The 18,046-nt window shown below is 35.9% G+C and overlaps 1 protein-coding gene across 1 annotated transcript in view; it reads right to left on the bottom strand.

Annotated features, from left to right (window-relative positions):
* IFT74 (intraflagellar transport 74) overlaps positions 1–15,225 on the bottom strand; it is a 111,134-nt gene extending 95,909 nt beyond the window's left edge. The window contains exons 1-7 of the mRNA XM_049771076.1: positions 15,150–15,225; positions 13,236–13,370; positions 10,722–10,857; positions 7,446–7,494; positions 6,077–6,175; positions 5,880–5,940; positions 3,695–3,754 (exon numbers count right to left, since the gene is read on the bottom strand). Coding sequence (XP_049627033.1) covers positions 3,695–3,754; positions 5,880–5,940; positions 6,077–6,175; positions 7,446–7,494; positions 10,722–10,857; positions 13,236–13,355 — 525 coding nt within the window. The 5' untranslated portion in view covers positions 13,356–13,370; positions 15,150–15,225. The remainder of the gene's footprint in view (positions 1–3,694; positions 3,755–5,879; positions 5,941–6,076; positions 6,176–7,445; positions 7,495–10,721; positions 10,858–13,235; positions 13,371–15,149) is intronic.
* Positions 15,226–18,046: the final 2,821 nt, after the last annotated feature.

Below are 18,046 nucleotides of genomic sequence, written 5' to 3'. Positions count from 1 at the left end.
CCTCACATCAGATACAGCTGAAGCTCTGTTTAGACATACCTCACATTACATACAACTGAAGCTATGGAAATAGAGATGAAAAGGAGGAGGAATCCAGTTTTGAAGGATTTTAACCTTTGTGATTTAACTTGATTACCTGTTAAGCTATGGTTTTCTACACTTTATTTAAAGTTTTAAAGTTATTGTTGCTAGTTTACAGTTTTTCTTTAGCAATAAATATTGAAAAACATTGAACCTACTGATTCCTCAATTATTGTAATTGTTTTGTGTATATGTTTTTATTTTTGAAATTTACCAGTGGCTGCTGCATTTTCCACCTTGGCTTATAATAGAGTCACTAAGTTTTCCCAGCTAAAACTTAGGGGGGGTCGACTTATACTTGGATATATATGGTAATAAAAAGTGAACAATAACAAAAAGTTACAAGATTAAAAAATATCTTTTTCATAGAAATGTAATCTTACATCAGAAATATTCATTATTCATTACTTGATACCAAGTAGTACATGATAAACTTAAATTATATAAATAACATTTCAAAAATACATTGGGTATTTAGTAAAAATAAGTTTAGTGGCAAGCTGAGTTTAAATTTAATACAGATTTTATTCATAAATTATTCAGAATTTCACTACTGTATTCCTAGATTACCTGTGCAAATTCAGTATAAAAGTTGAACTCTGCCAACATTAATAAAATAGAAAAGAAGGGCCCGGAGAGATAGCACAGCGGCGTTTGCCTTGCAAGCAGCCGATCCAGGACCAAAGGTGGTTGGTTCGAATCCCGGTGTCCCATATGGTCCCCCGTGCCTGCCAGGAGCTATTTCTGAGCAGACAGCCAGGAGTGACCCCTGAGCACTGCCGGGTGTGGCCCAAAAACCAATAAATAAATAAATAAAATAGAAAAGAAGTTTTTGGTTTATGTACTTTGTATTAAAAAGTCTTTAATTGGGAATTCTTCCTTACTCTAATGCTAGAAAAATTTTCCTCAATTATGTTTTTTAAGCATCCCAAATTAGAAAAGAGTCACTTTACAAATTTATACTTTCAGAGATCTCTAAGTATTTAAATTATAAAGTAAAAGGTTTTTTTGTGTGTGTGTTTTTTTTTGGGGGGGTCACACCCGGCAGTGCTCAGGGATTACTCCTGGCTCCATGCTCAGAAATTGCTCCTGGCAGGCATAGGGACCATATGGGATTTGAACTGATGACCTTCTGCATGAAAGGCAAACACCTTACCTCCGTGCTATCTCTTCGGCCCCCATAAAGTAAATGTTTTTAAACAAAGTTTTAAAATCAAAATAAATTGACCACTAAAATTTTTGTTTATTTTCTATTATATAGTCTAAATTTTTAAATACAAATTCTTACTTGCTTGCCAATAAAAATTATTATAAAAAATAAATTAAAAAATAAAAAGAAATAGAAAAAAAGTAGTATTATGTCTGTCATTATATATAGTTTTCCTTCTTATGAAACTCTGTAAAGGTGTAAAAGATATTTCCTTTGCGTATTTACTTTCATTTGTATGAATACTAAGACATGTTGCATATAACTAGACATAATTTGTTTATGTTAATTGTTATTTAAACATGTTAATATTAATTATATATAAAATATTAATTATACAAAATGTATAATATATTACATATAATTTATGGACAAGTATAATGTCTGTGTTAACCTAATACTGAGGACAAGACAAACTCAAAGTCCTATGGAGAGACCTAAGGTGATCCACTCTGGAAAGTAACAGGCAGAAATTTTGATAGAATAATTAAAAGAAGTTATAATTTTATGGTTTTTTTCTAGTAACTAAGAGAAGTCAACTAAACATGACCATTCACATAGGAGAGTAAGCAAAAGAAATTTCAACAGAATAATTGAGAGCTCAACTAGGATAGAGAGGGGGAGAGGAAAGGAGGGAGACAGAGAGACAGGAAGAGTAAAAGAAAGAAATTTGAAAGAGAGAAACAGATAGATAAGAGTGAGAAAGAGAGAGGAGAGAGAGAGGATGGAGAAGAAGGAGAGAGGAGAGAAGTTTAAGTTAAAAGATCTTTGATTGCAGGAAGCCTGGCACCTTTTGGCCCACTGAGCAGCTTCCAAGCACAAATTGAAGAGGAGGTACTGATCACTCCTGGGTGTGGCCAATAAAACAAAAAGAGGGGAAAAAGGGACTCAGTTATACTAGTACTATTTAGAATCATTTATGTGATGATGTATTAATATTACTTTGCAACTGTGAAACACTGACTTGAATAATTTGTAAAGTATATCACAGTAAAAAATTAAAAAATATAACTTATTTATATTTCAAATATATAGGAAACACAAAGACACAAAGGAGGAGAATAACTTATATCCAAAGACTATTGAAACGAAGAGCAGAAAAGAGGCCCTTAGTAGGAATATTGTCACTGCCGGGCAAGGAAGAATAAGTCAAGGAAGAGAACACTATGACAATGACAAGGAAGTAGTCACTATGGAACAGGACTAGATGCTAAAAGATGGCAAAGTGACAAGCATGATAGACTATGTGTACAGTATTGTAAACCACAGAGTCTAAAAAAGAAAATGAATAAAGTACCTACCTACTGGGGCAGCAAGAGAAAAAACTGGACATTGCTAGAGGGAAGTGGACACAGGTAAAAGAATAATTTTTTTTTGGTTTTGGGGCGACATCTGGTGATGCTCTGGGATTATTCCTGGCTTTGTGCTCAGAAATTCCTCCTGATTGGGGTACCATATGGGACGCAGGGGATCAAATCATGGTCCATCCTACATCAGTCGCTTGCAAGGCAAACACCCTACCGCTGCGTACTGCTCCAGCCCCTGATAAAAGGATTTGTATTGACATATTATACACCTAAATCACAATCATGAATAACTTTGTAATTCACAATTCCATTTTTAAAAGCAATAAAAAATTAAAATATTAAAGTAAAAAATAAAATAAATTGTTTTAGGGGCAAGATGTAGTATAGCTTATAAGGTGCTTGCCTTGAATGCAGCTGACCCAAATTCAATAACCAGCACCCATCCATGATGATCCCTAAAACACAAAGTCTGGAGTGAGATCTGAGAACAATCAAGTGTGGGCCCTAATATATATTTATAAGAAAGAAATATGAGGGGCCGGGGAGATAAAATAGAGGTAAGGTGTTTGCCTTTCATGTAGAAGGTGATTGGTTCAAATCCCAGCATCCCATGTGGTCCCCCATGCCTGCCAGTACCGATTTCTGAGCGTGGAGCCAGGAGTAACCCCTGAGCACTGCCGGGTGTGTCCAAAATAATAAAGAAAGAAAGAAATATGAGCTGGAGAAAGACAATACAGTGGATAAGGTTCTTGTCTTGTATGTGATGACTCGAAACTAATCCCCAACATCCCATATTCCCCAGAGCACCACCAGGTGACTCCTAAGTGTAGAAACAGAAATAATCCCTGAATATCACTGGGTGTGGCCCCAAAATTAAAAAATATAAATAAAAAGAGAAAAGATATATAAGAAGAAAGAAATAAAGAAAGAGAAAAAGAAAGAAAAAGAATTTATAGGAAAATTTCTAACATGTAAATATAAATACTCTATTTATATTAATAGTTATAATTAATGTACATAACTTATAAAACTATTAGTAGATAAAAACTTTGCTTTAGAGAATATGATTCATGTATGTATTTATTAAAAATTTTCTTACCACTTTGTAATCATTCATTACTTCTTCCATTTCAGTATTGGTATTAAGTTTATCTACCAACTAAAAATCAAAAAATTTAAAAACATATTGTTATTAAAGTCTTTATATTTTTTCTATTGTTAGTAAAATAAGTTTACTATCTTATAAATGATTAGTTATTTAAATAGTAAGAATTATGAATATTAAGTGTTTAAATATTAAAAATCTTTTAAAATAAAAATCTTGAGCTATAAAAGTTAGCATATACTACTATATATATAATAAACTACATCTCCACATTTTTGAGGGGGGTTGGGTCACACTTGGCAGTGCTCAGGGGCTACTCCTGGCTCTACAGTCTTGTCTGCATGCAAGGCAAATCTTTACCTCCTCCATGCTATCTCATCTTAACTATTTTTTTTTTTTTTTGGTTTTTGGGCCACACCTGGTGACGCTCAGAGTTACTCCTGGCTATGCACTCAGAAGTCGCTCCTGGCTTGGGGGGACCATATGGGACACCAGGGGATCGAATTGAGGTCCGTCCTAGGCTAGCACTGGCAAGGCAGACTCTTTACCTCTAGTGCCACCTTTCCGGTCCCTCATCTTCACATTTTAAAGTGGTAAAGAAAGCGGACATGAATTATACTTTCTGCAGATCAGAGCTGAGATTTGATAGCTTTTTATATGAAAATTAAAAAAAAATGGGGGGAATTGGAAAAAATAAGCTTCTCCATTTCCTTAAGGAGAGAGTGTTAACAGATATATAACTATAAAAGTAAAAATGGAAAATTATTTTTGGGCCTTCTAAATATTAAAAATAATAAAGTAAAGTCAACTAGGTAAGGCATAAACAGAACACAAGCATTTTTACTTTAAAGGATGGGCAAAGAATACACCAGATAACACATTTACCTATACCAAACATTGTTCTGAGTCCATTAAATATATAATATAATACATTGCACTATTCTGTAAATTAGATACTACTGTCCACATATTATAATTTTGAAAGCCAGAAATTAAAAAGGCAAATCAGTTGTATACAACTGATCATAAAAGACTAATAAAGTTCAACATAACTATATCAAGTAAGCATATCATACATAACTTATGTAACCATGATTATAGAATGCTTCCTGCTACTGTTTTTTAAAGTAGTCTATTTAGTAATTGATTGGTTTAGGGGCCACACCCAGTGATGCTCAGGAGTTAATTCTGAATCTGTTCTCAGAATCGCTCCTGGCAAGCTTGGGAACTATATGGGATGCTAGGAATCTAAAGGGGTTTGTCCCGGGTTGATCACATGCAAAGCAAATGTCTTACCACTGTGCTAGTTCTCTGGCCCCAGTTCCTGCTAATATTTTTAAATACAATTTTTATTTATTTTCCTAATAGTTATTCAATAAACAAATGTTTACAAATGTTGAATATATCCTCAAGTAAACTTTCTATTAAAAAGTATAATTTTACTGAATTCAAGTACATTTTTCATTAAATTACTACTATAAATTAAATTGTATAAATTTAAAGTTTGCATCATTAAAAATAATATAAATATTCAGTAAATTAGGTTTACCACTGAAAGTTTAACTCTATCCTTGACTATAAATTTCATTATTTCAATATTTTAAAAGGCAAGAGCCCTACACACTGTATTATCGCTCCAGTCCCCTAAATATGTTTTAGTTTTGGTCACACTGGGATCAAGAATGTCTTAAAGATTGGGGAAGTTTGCCACACTGCCATAGGAATTATTTTTTGGCAAGTCCACATTAGGAAATATCACTAGTTCTTTATTTGCAATGATACATATGTATGGAAGTAATCTGTATAGTAAGCAATTAAAATTTTCCTGGCAAAAATCCCTAGAAAAGTAAATGTATTTTATAATCATTGCTATATTTTGATAATCAGTAAGTACATTTCAACTACTTTAAAAATTATAATTTTAACACTGTTGAAAGAAAAAACTTTTAATATGTTTTAATATTTATAAATGAGCTCATTTTCTTAAAATATTGAATAAATTGTTATCAATTTAGTAAAACTAATTTCTATAGGATGAAAGCAAAGAAACAGTTTGTTTTCTATGACTAAATGTTCTATAATAAGTATTCAAATATTACCTGGTATTTAAAATAATACATTTTTAAAAGATAAAAAGCAATGAAAATGAACAAATTCTCGAAAACTTAAGAGCAAATACCATGTTGTAGTCTGCCAGTTGTCCTTGAAGCTCTTTGATTTCAATAGCTAGAGATTCAGCTCTTTAAAAACAAACACAGAGATATAAACTGATGAACAATTAGAACATTATAGATTACTAAAGTTCAATATTATACTTCTAATAAATTAAATTAAATGTTATGCAACAAGTCATGCATATTTTAACTTAAAAATTACCTCTTTTCATATGACAAATACACTGAATTCTCTTGATTATACATTTCTTTTTCTTTCTGAAGTTTATTAATTTCTGTTGTAAATTCATTTATTTTACTTCTAAATGAAAAAAAGAAAATTAGTTTACAACTCTGTTAAGAAATGACCAAAGTCAAAACAAACTTTACATAACTATATCAATTATATAATTATAAGTATATCAATTATATAAAATGACAATAAAATTTCATTTAAAAACAAACTAAAATTTCATTCCTTAAAATTTTCTTAATTCTCCTCTCAGAAAATTATATATGTGTAGGACTTATCTAGCTCATGTGAATTTTAAAATAAGTTTAGAATTCTTCATATTCATTTAAAAATTATATGCCTGAAAAATTTTTGAAAAATTTTGAAAAGTTTTAAAAAATATATGTATATTAAATTACTGATTAACAATTTCATGGAGTTTATCCTTATTCAACTCTATATGTGAGGCCACTGACTCCACAATTAATTAAAAAAGCTGTAACTCATATGCAGGATATAAAGATATATACAAAAGGAACAACAAAATACCAAAGTCTTTGGAGATTCTGCTTAAAATATCGAGTTAACAAGAACAGATTATTTCAAGTGTTGGAGAGAGAAGTGGTAGTGGAGAGAAGTGGAGCACTCTGGTGATATATTAAAAATAAAAGTATAAATAAATAAAACAAAAATAAATAAATAAATAAATAAAAGTATATTCCAAATGACAAGAAATTAATATAGATTCTCTAGTATTAAGAAAGATGGGGGGGCAGTCTGGGGTGGTTGTCTGGAACGATAATGCAGGGGATAGGAAGTTTGCTGTGCAAACTTATGCCTTGCAGCCCATAGGGTTTCCTAAATCCTCCAGGAGTGGTGTCTGTGCATAGAGGCAAGAGTAACAGAAGGTGTGGTCAAAAATTAAAAATATAGACTTATGAACTTAAAAATAAAGTTTACAAACTAATTAAAATTAGGTCATGTTTGAAACAACTAACCAAAACATACTTAAGTAAAAGTTTGTATGACTTATACACATCATAAATAAGAAAATACATTTCTCTTTCTTACTAGAAATACTTAGTGATATTTCAGTGCTATAAATAAAACTTCAGTATAAGATGGTAAAGCAATAAAATTATTATTCTTGTTATTAAAAAAGTAAACTTGAAATTAATGGCTCATCTATATGCAAATAAAAATGGTTAGATCTCAGCCTAATGTTTTATACTTTCTAATACAGATGTTTTAAAAATTGTTACAATAAAAATAATTCTAGAAAGCAATAGTTGATTGTCTTAAGAATATAGTTCAAACTTTATGATCACGAAAAGGAAAAAAAAGCAATCACTTAACATACCTAAGAATGCCAAGATAGTAAGACTTGTCTAAAATTTGCCTCTGAGGACCTAAAAAAAATTTTTTTAGATGTTAGTGTAAAGTTTAAAAATGGCACCAAAATAGCTAACCTAAAGTTTGATTTAAATAAATCAATAAATATTTTAATATTTTAAAAATAAATCATTTTAAATAAATAAATTTAAACCAGAAGTACTTGATATATTTCTCTGATAGTCCTAATGATGTTGCAATAAGTCTGATAATCAAGAAGAATAATTAAAAGGGAAGTGAGATTTATGCACCATGACAACGGAAAATTGAATTTAAACTACAAATATTTGAGAAATGGTGGGACTGTAAAGACAATAGATTCAGCAGATCACTTTGAATAGAACCTGTATAAGGTCATAAAAAAGGGACTTAAGCAACAACGGAAATAAGTCTTCCCAATACAAAGGATTACTGATGACATGAAATTCGTTAGTATAGTACTTCTGTGGAACTAAGTTTTTATTTTACTTAATTTTAATTAATTTCCTTGCTCCACTTCACATATTTTGTTCCTTTATAAAAAACTAACATCATATACCTAGAGGGGTCTGTCTCAGGATGTTCAATTCTATTAGAATGATTTGAGTTTATCTTTATTCCAATACCATGTCATTTTAATTATTCCTGCTTTGTAATACAATTTGAAGTTAGAGAAATCGATGTCCCCATCTTCTTTTTACTAAGGATGATTGCTTTCATTGTTCTTGGAGGCTTATTGTCTCATATGAATTTTAGAAGTGTTTGGTCTATTTCTCTGACGATCATAGAAATTGCACTGAATCTGTACAATGCTTTGGGAAGTATTGCCATTTTATGATGGTTAAGCCTACCAATCCATAAGCAAGGGGTTTTGTTTCCATTTTCCTGTGTACTCTCTTATTTCTTGAAGTAGTATTTTGTAGGTATTTTTTTATATAGGTCTTTCACTTCTTTAGTTAGGTTGAATCTGAGGTACTTGATTTTTTGAGGCAAAATTGTGAATGGGATATTTTTTTAAATAGATCTTTCTTGTCTTTCATTATTAGTATAAAAGAAAGCCAATGAGGTTTCGGGGAGTATTAACTGTGTGGCCATCTGCTCAGAAAGCTGACCCTGAGCATCTGACACGTTCTGGGTTGACCCTGATTCTATTAGTTCAGGCAGATCAACTCGCTCCACCTCCAGTCCACACACACATCTTCCTAGCCTCTTGATGGTGAAGCTATTTTAACCCTAAGCATGACCTCTGACCTGTTCCAAGTTGGCTACTAGTCTGTCAGTTTAAGCAGATCAAGTTATTCTGCCTCCAGTCTGTGCACACTTCAATTTTTTATTCTTGATATTTTAAAATAATAAACATGTAAATGTTTTTGTTGTTTCATTAGTTTGCTTTTTGGTCCATATAGCTCAAAAGGTACTCTTGGACCTGTACTCAAGAATTACTCTTGGAAAAACTCTGAAGACTATATGTAATATGTGGAACAGAACTTGGGTCAGCTGTGTGCAAAGCAAAAGCCCTGACCACTGTACTGTCACATCAGCCCCAAACATTTTAATAAATGAATTTTAAAATTAAATAACTAAATTTAATGTTCACACAATTAATAATTAAGAATTTTAAACAGTGAATTCATTTTTAATATTAAATAGTGATATGATAACACAAATTCAAAATATTTAAGACTCCTAAAAGATGTAAAAAACCCATATTAAAAAGGTAGTATAATACCTTATAATTTTATACCAGAAGAGTATCTTTATTCTTAAGTCGTTTGTAACAACAGAAAATAACTCATTATAAAATAATTTAGCAGAGGAGAAACAGACCATGTCAGAGAATGATCACCTTGAATCACAACTATAAATAAACTATAAAATAAACTATATATCACAAACAATATGTTCCAATTATCACTGATGGACATCTGATCCAAACAACTGCATTTATGAAGCTCAGTACCCCAAAGCTTGAGTTCTGGAGAATAGTCAGTTCTCTAAGATCCCAGAGGGAACAAAACAGTTAACTGCTGGAAAAGGAATTCACCTTCTCCCCATGTTTGTCGCTGCTTTAGAAGCCAGTCTTAGGTTACAAAAACCTGTCCTATAGCTCAGGCCTTACAAAGAAACACAAAGCTTCACAGGTTGCAATCAAAAGGAGGAAGTGACTGGACTATGAGAATACACAAGACAACTGAACTGTTCCTAGAGGAGTAAGAGTACTAAGCTCTAGGAGTAGCTCCGAATACTGCCAAAGAAGAAAAAAAAAAAAGAGAGAAATGCAAGCACCACATTCAGGAAGTGTGAAACACTGCATATATATATATATATATATATATATATATATATATATATATATATATATATATATATATACATATGTATATATATGTATATATGTGTATATACGCATATATATATGAGCACTGCAGGGGTCCCTACTAAGCACACTCATACCTTGTATGCTTCAACTAAAGAGTGCAACCTCTGACAAGCATATATGCAAGTATCAGAAGGAAAGGAATAAGACCTCAGTGAGTATTACAATCAAGTGTGCCAAGATTAAAATCTGTGACACCTGGCAAGCATTAAATCAACTAGTACCTTGCTAGGCTTGCATATGACCCAGTTTTCACAACAACAAAAGAAATGGTAAGAAGGCAAGTAATAAAAAAAAAAGGTAGCTATAATTTCAATTAAAAAGTAGCTATCACTTCAATAAAAATTAAATCTATAAAACTCTAGTTGACAATATATTTTCATGAACACTCACTGATTAACTCTCACAATTATTTTCTCAGTTACTTTGGGATCAACTCAGTACTACTTAATGAGGTAGGGCCACTCTAGGATATGTGCAGGGGGGCTTTGTGGCACCAGAAATCAAACCCAGGGCCTTACACATAAATGGTATGTATCTTTTTTTTTGGGGGGGGGCCACACCCGGCGGTGCTCAGGGGTTACTCCTGGCTGTCCGCTCAGAAATAGCTCCTGGCAGGCACGGGGGACCATATGGGACACCGGGATTCGAACCAACCACCTTTGGTCCTGGATCGGCTGCTTGCAAGGCAAACGCCGCTGTGCTATCTCTCCGGGCCCCAATGGTATGTATCTTTTTCAAAGGATGTGTCACTTGAGCCACATGCCAATCCCTAATAACAATTCTACAAATCAAAGAATAATAACAGTGTAAATCATCCTGTAATTTTGCTTTTAAAGTGTTTCTGTAACATTACATAAAATATATGTATTTTCTAAAAATTGATACCTTTCATTCCAGTTTTCATTCCACTCAAACCTTGTTGTGTTACAGGACGATCAGCAACTTTGATTTGAGAAGAAAGAACTCCTCCTGTCCCTATGGAACCGCCTCGAGATCCCGGTCTTGCCGTTCCAGGTGGTATCTAAATGGTTAACAGATTTCAATTTTTGTAAAATTAAAAAGGCTCTATCTCTACCTTTTATTAGGGCCACACCCAGTGATTCTCAGGAATTACTCTTGGTTCTATATTCAGGAATCCCTTACTCCTGGAAGTGCCTGGGGAACCAGCTGGGATGCCAAGTATTGAACATGGGTCAGCCTAATGCAAGGCAGTGCCCAAACTACTTGCTTACTTTCTCTACCATCATTAAGACTGTGAAGAGGGGACCGGAGAGATAGCATGGAGATAAGGTGTTTGCCGTTCATGCAGAAGGATGGTGGTTTGAATCCCGGCATCCCATATAGTCCCCTGAGCCTGCCAGGAACAATTTCTGAGCATAGAGTCAGGAATGACCCCTGAGCGCTGCCAGGTGTGACCCAAAAACCAAAAAAAAGACTTTGAAGAGAATATTTAAAATTTTTCATTTATATAATTTGTAAACGTTTTGATGTTTCAATATATAAAATAGAAAACATTAAGTGCTTCTTCAATGTTTAAAATTATATGGTCATAAAATATATTTATTCAATATTTAATGTCATATGTATAGAAATGATAATAATTGAAAGAAGAAACATTTCTTTTTTTTTTTTTTTTTTTTTTTTTTTTTTTGGTTTTTGGGCCACACCCGTTTGACGCTCAGGGGTTACTCCTGACTATGTGCTCAGAAATCGCCCCTGGGGCCGGGCGGTGGCGCTGGAGCTAAGGTGCCTGCCTTGCCTGCGCACGGACCGCGGTTCGATCCCCCGGCGTCCCATATGGTCCCCCAAGAAGCCAGGAGCAACTTCTGAGCGCATAGCCAGGAGTAACCCCTGAGCGTCACAGGGTGTGGCCCAAAAACCAAAAAAAAAAAAAAAAAAAAAAAAAAAAAAAAAAAAAAAAAAAAAAAAGAAATCGCCCCTGGCTTGGGGGAACCATATGGGACGCCGGGGGATCGAACCGCTGTCCGTTCCTTGGCTAGCGCTTGTAAGGCAGGCACCTTACCTCCAGCGCCACCGCCCGGCCCCAGAAGAAACATTTCTACATATTAGTTAAAACGTACAAAAATATTTTTTGATTTTGGGTCACACCCGGCATCGCTCAGGAGTTACCTCCTGGCTCTACGCTCAGAAATTGCTCCTCGCAGGCTCAGGGACCATATGGGATGCTGGGATTTGAACCTCCGTCCTTCTGCATGCAAGGCAAACACTCTACCTCCATGCTATCTCTCCGGCCCCAAGATGTACAATTTTTATTTTTGAGTTTGGGGGTCACACATTGCAGTACTGAGAGCTTATTCCTGACTTTGTGTGCAAGAATTATTCCTGGGGGGAGAAGAGCGATAGCACAGTGGCAGGGCATTTGCCTTGCATGCAGGTGCCCAGGATGGATCTGGGTTGGATTCCAAAGTCCCATTTGGTCCCCCAAGCCTAGAGCAATTTCTTAGCACATAGCTAGGAGAAACCCCTGAGCGTCACCGGTGTGGGCCCCCCCAAAAAAAAATCATTCCTAGAGCATGAGGGATCAGATATGGTGCCAGGAATTAAACCTGGATTCATCAGTGGCAAGACACACACCTCACCTGCTGTACCCTCTCTTCCTTCCCAGAATTACTATTTTTTAAACTTTATTTATTGATTCATTGATTGATTGATTGGTTCTTGGGCCATACCCAGTGGTGCTCAGGGGTTACTCCTGGCTCTATACTCAGAAACTGGCCCTGGCAGGTTGGGGGACCATATGGGATGCTGGGAATCCAATCAGGCCCCTCCCGGGTCAGCCGTATGCAAGGCAAACATCCTACTGCTGAGCCATCTTTCTGGCCAGACAGAATTAATATTTTTAAACAAATCATCTTGCGATTATTTAAGTACACTTGAAAAATTTATGCCTTTTCATTAATTAGAAATGTCACCATAATCATTAAATTCTTGGGGTCAGAGAGATAGTACAGTGGGTAAGGCATATGCCTGCATGTGGTTGAATAGAATTCGATCCCAGACTTCCTGTGATCCCAAGTACCATCAGGAGCAATTCCTGAAAAAGGAGTCGAGTAACCGCTGAGCCTTGCTTGGTATGGTCCAAAAAACCAACACAAAATTCTTGAATATGTCAGATTCTGTTTCTGGTGGATCCCGTTTCTATTCATCCTGCCATTTCAATTACGAATGTGACTAAAATAAATTTGCCTATAAGCAAAAGTGGGCATCTGCCCTTAAATAGTGTCTTCCGACTTAATACTGCTAGATGTTTTCCAAACAAACATGTACCATGACATATTTACCGAATGAATTGACAACAAAAGAAAACTTTCATTACAAAGTTTTCAACCATTACCAATATCTATCTACAAGAATGCAATAAACTTATTTTAAACTTACTCCAGTAGCCACTCGAACACTTCCTGATGGGGGTCGCATTCCAGAAGGAGGCCGTCCTGTCAACCCAATTCCACCTCGGGATACTGGGCGAGCAGTTGGAGGTTTGTGATTACTAGCCATGGTTTACTTTAGCCACTGTTTGAAAACAAGTAAAAGTAAAATTTATTATCTTTTGAGCAAGACTCACAATAACAATCACTCTGCTGGTGATTGATATACCCACCTTCAAACAATTCCACATTACTTTGTTCACCAATACATACCAGCTACACTACACTACAGCTAGGTATAGGTCCCCAGGGGTAGAAAGGATGGAAACTTCTGGTCTATCTCACATCTCTAAACTGCTAACCAGTGGACCCATGTGGAGGGCAAGTGCCAGTCTGCAGGTGTAAAAGGATATAGAATGAGGGCCAGATATAACAGAAGGAAGGGCAATTACCTTATAAGTTTTGAATCAGGTTCAATATCTGGCACCATATATGGTCCTCAGAATCCATCAGGGTGATCCCAGCAAAAAATTACAGAATTCAGATTTAGCACATTAAATATATTTTTTTTCTACACAGGAGAAGCCTGTGTTCTCTCTTCTCCACTTACATTTCTCTAAGTAACTTTTTCAATAAAAACAACACACAAACACACAAACAAAAACATGTTACAAAATGCTTTCCTGACACAGAAAAAAATAAAGGCAGGAAGAAATAGATGCGCAAGGGAAGTAATAATAGAGTAACAGGGATAAAGGATTTTGTTAAATTGATTGTGGGAGTAGGATAAAGCTATAAATCCAAAGCACAGACTCAAACACTGAAAAGAAGAGATCTAAGCTGCAGCCACTAAATTTTGTAATGTGTCTGTCAAGATGGTAGGCAGGGAGTGAAGGAGAGGTATGGGAGGGTAGCGGATGATGAAATATGGGTACAATGGTGATAGCATTTGACACTAGTGGTGGGTTTGGTGTTGAAATATATGCCTAAAATTGAACTATCAATAACTTTGTAAATCATATTTTAGAAATCTTTTAAGTCTTCCTAATCTTTATTTATTATTTGTTATTGATAGTATTATAATATTTTCCAAATGTAAGCCCCTGCACTTAACTCCTCTGCTTTTTTAAAAATTCCTGTTTTATTTCTCCTGACACATTCAATATCTTTCTTCTCTCCCAGTCTGCATACTTTCTGAGTCGTAATTAACTAACTCCCTAATAGTCTCAATCTTGTTACAAATATTTTATTTTTACTTGTTGTCTTCAAGAATCTAGTTCCTACTTATGATAGGTTTAACTTTTACAATTCCAAAGCAAAAAGGAAGTTTGGAGGGTGAGAAACTGTAGACTAAGTAGGGTACTTGCCTTGCAAAGGGGCCTGACTGAGCTCAATCTAGGTATCCCATACTCTCCAATCCCCCACCTCCAGTGCCACCAGGAATGATTCCTGAGTGCAGTCAGGAGAAAGTCCTGAGTATCACTGGTTGTGCCCCCCCCCCAAACCCCAAACAAACTAAAAAATGTGTGTTGTACTGTTCTTGGTCCTCAGTATCACTTTCAAAGTAGAGTCCTTCCAAGTCTTAAAAAACAAACAAGATTCTTTTTAATATACCATCATAACAGATCTTTTCTGTTTGCTTCAATCCTGGGCTAAATCTTGTTAATAGATAAATCTCTTTCAATCCTACCGATATCCCGGATGATTTTCACTTGATCTAAATTCAATACTTAATAAGGATCTTAGTTTCCCTGATTGAAATGGGAGCAACGAATGTGACCAACAGAGAAATCCTGACTTTCAGTCCAGAGAACAAATCAGGGCCAGAGTTTAGCATTTCTTTGGTTCTGGAGGATCATCATCTCCAAAGGAAGAGAAACGACGCAGAAGAAAGGGAAGCAAACAGAGCCCCTGGGTTTCTCACCTCCGCCAAAAAGCAAGGAGGAAGACCGCACTCCACCGCTCCACCGAGGCAGTAGGGCTTTATTTTCCCCAGATGCACCCGTGCAAAGGACCAAACGTTCTTTCCTGGGCAGTTTTCCTCTGGAGGCCTACAGCAGACACACACACTTCGCGGTTTCCCTGGCAACGGGGGCGTGGCGGTAGGCGGGCCTTCTCCTCTGAATTGGCCAATGCTCCGCCTCAGCTCCTAATACCTACAAGTGAAGCGAGAGGAAAAAAGCTATCGCGAGACTTCTATTTTTTTCAACTTTGCATTTTCCTGACAGGTACTTAGTACTTCACATCTGTCATCCTTTTCAAGAGTTGGCTGATAGGGTAATTCGGGAGAGATCTAATACAGAGAGATAATGTGCTGGCCTTGTACATGGCCTACACAAGGTGTAGTAGACCCTTGGCAGGCCCAAGGAGTGATCCCTGAACAAAGCCAGGAGTTTAGCCCTAATCAGGCCTGGGACCCAACCAAAGCCACCAACTCACCCAACCCTACCGCCCCCCACAGCAACACAGAAAACTTGTTTAATGTTACTTCGTGGTAGGTGGTCGTCTTTTTTTTACTTTTGATTAGGGTACGTTTTCTTCTTGTTAGGACAGTCCACAATATAACATTGAGTTGGAATGAGATGCTGGTGCTCTCAGTACTTGTTCTACTTTACATTCATTGGAAATGTCTGGTCTAAAGAAACTTTCCTTCAAAGTATTTGTTGGTTCATGTTTGTGAGGAAAACGGAGGAGGGTCTTATCATGAAAAAGAATTTTTTTGGTCAAAGACAAAGTTTAGGAACTCCACCTCAGATTCCATCTTCAGTAGATTTATTCTGTCATTTTCATTCTGCTTTGAATGAGTGCAGCCATAATCATGACTAGATTGCCAAAATTCGAAAACTTCTTTTATTTACTTTCTTTCTTTCTTTCTTTCTTTCTTTCTTTCTTTCTTTCTTTCTTTCTTTCTTTCTTTCTTTCTTTCTTTCTTTCTTTCTTTCTTTCTTTCTTTCTGTGTGTGTTGCTTTCGGGTCACACCTGGCAGTGCTCAGGGGTTACTCCTGACTCCATGCTCAGAAATTGTTCCTGGCAGGCACGGAGGACCACATGGGATGCCGGGATTCGAACCGATGACCTTCTGCATGAAAGGCAAACACCTTACCTTCATGCTATCTCTCTGGCCCCTATTTACATTATTTCTATCTATATTCTTTATGCCTTCAAGTAGTTTTAAAATCAATAGCCCCGGATTATAGCAAACAGAAAAGATCTGAAACATTATGATGGCATCCAACATGAAAGTGCCTTAAACTGAGTTCTCAATGATTATAAATTCATGTGGTCATCTATTTTGGACTCCAATATATTTCTAGTGGTCAAGTGTTATCCTTTCAGTTACTTTGTAGTGAATTTGCCATTCTGAAAATATGGATTTTCATTTAAAAGGTATTTTGGGCATTGGATTGAGATTTGACAATATAACCTCTACCATGTCCTTATCTACAAAAAGGATTTAAAATTTCCAAAGGCTGCTCCCCATGCTCCCAACATCAGGGGATATAAAAAGTGACAATTTATCAGCTGGATGATTGCACCAAAGTAATCCACATAGCCTATTTATTAACTAGCCCTTGTTTACCATAGCTTCCTAGAATATTTGCCTTTCCACAGAAATCCACACTTTAAACTCAGTTTGTTATAACCCCTGAATTCTCTCTTAGCTGAGACACATCCAATACTATTCTTTTGTTTCACTCCTTATCTGGCTTGTTACCAAAGTCTAAAGATCCAAAAAGAATAGAAGAATTCTGTTCTGCAAAGTTAGTATATTGACTCAGAGAGAAATAATTAAGAATTTTCTCCTCTCTTGTCCTAGGTAATATGGAGGTGGTGTGGGTAGGCAGAATTTAATGATGTGTAAATAGCTGTGATCAAGAAACTATCTTAGGGGCAGGAGAGATAGCATGGAGGTAGGGCTTTTGCCTTGCATGCAGAAGGACAGTGGTTCGAATCCCCGCATCCCATATGGTCTCCCGAGCCCGCCAGGAGCGATTTCTGAGCGTAGAGCCAGGAGTAACCCCTGAGCGCTGCCGGGTGTGACCCAAAAACCAAAAAAAAAAAAAAAAAAAAAAAAAACCCAAAAAGCCAAAAAACAAAAAAAGATCTAAATATATTTAGATTTATATTATTGAACATGTAATTCAGATTATAAAACATGTTTTCTTTATAGATATGCTATGCCAAATAGATCCAATGATTTAAGTAAATGATTAAGTGAATTAAGTACATTAAGTGCACTATACAGAAAAACTAAGTCAACTGCTTGCAAGCAAGTACCCCAGTTTGATCCCCAGCATCACTTGTTATTCCCCGCCAGGTGCAGCTATAGAGGCCCCTGGGAACTTTGCTGGGGGACCAACTAGTCAGGCTCTGTATGGCTCAATCAACAATGCATTCTTGGATCCTCACACAGAACCACTATAGAAACATGAACCTGCTTGGCCAAGAATTTTCAAGAAGAGATCTTCAAGAAAAGAAAAAAAGAAACGATCTTTTTCTTTCTTTTTTTGTGGTTTTTGGGTCACACCCGGCAGTGCTCAGGGGAAACCCCTGGCTCTATGCTCAGAAATTGCTCCTGGCAGGTACGGGGGACCATATGGGAAGCCGGATTCGAACTGATAACCTTCTGCATAAAAGGGAAACGCCTTACCCCCATGCTATCTCTCCGGCCCCCCAAAGAAACGATCTTAAATAAATACACTTTTTTGGGGGGGGGCACACTCGGCGGTGCTCAGGGGTTTACTCCTGGCTCTCTGCTCAGAAATAGCTCCTGGAAGGCACGGGGGACCATATGGGACCCCGGGATTCGAACCAACCACC

The sequence above is a fragment of the Suncus etruscus genome, chromosome 1, assembly GCF_024139225.1.
Source record: "Suncus etruscus isolate mSunEtr1 chromosome 1, mSunEtr1.pri.cur, whole genome shotgun sequence".
Taxonomy (NCBI): domain Eukaryota; kingdom Metazoa; phylum Chordata; class Mammalia; order Eulipotyphla; family Soricidae; genus Suncus; species Suncus etruscus.
The sequence above is the reverse complement of the archived record's forward strand: the minus strand, read 5'-3'. Positions and strand labels throughout refer to the sequence as shown.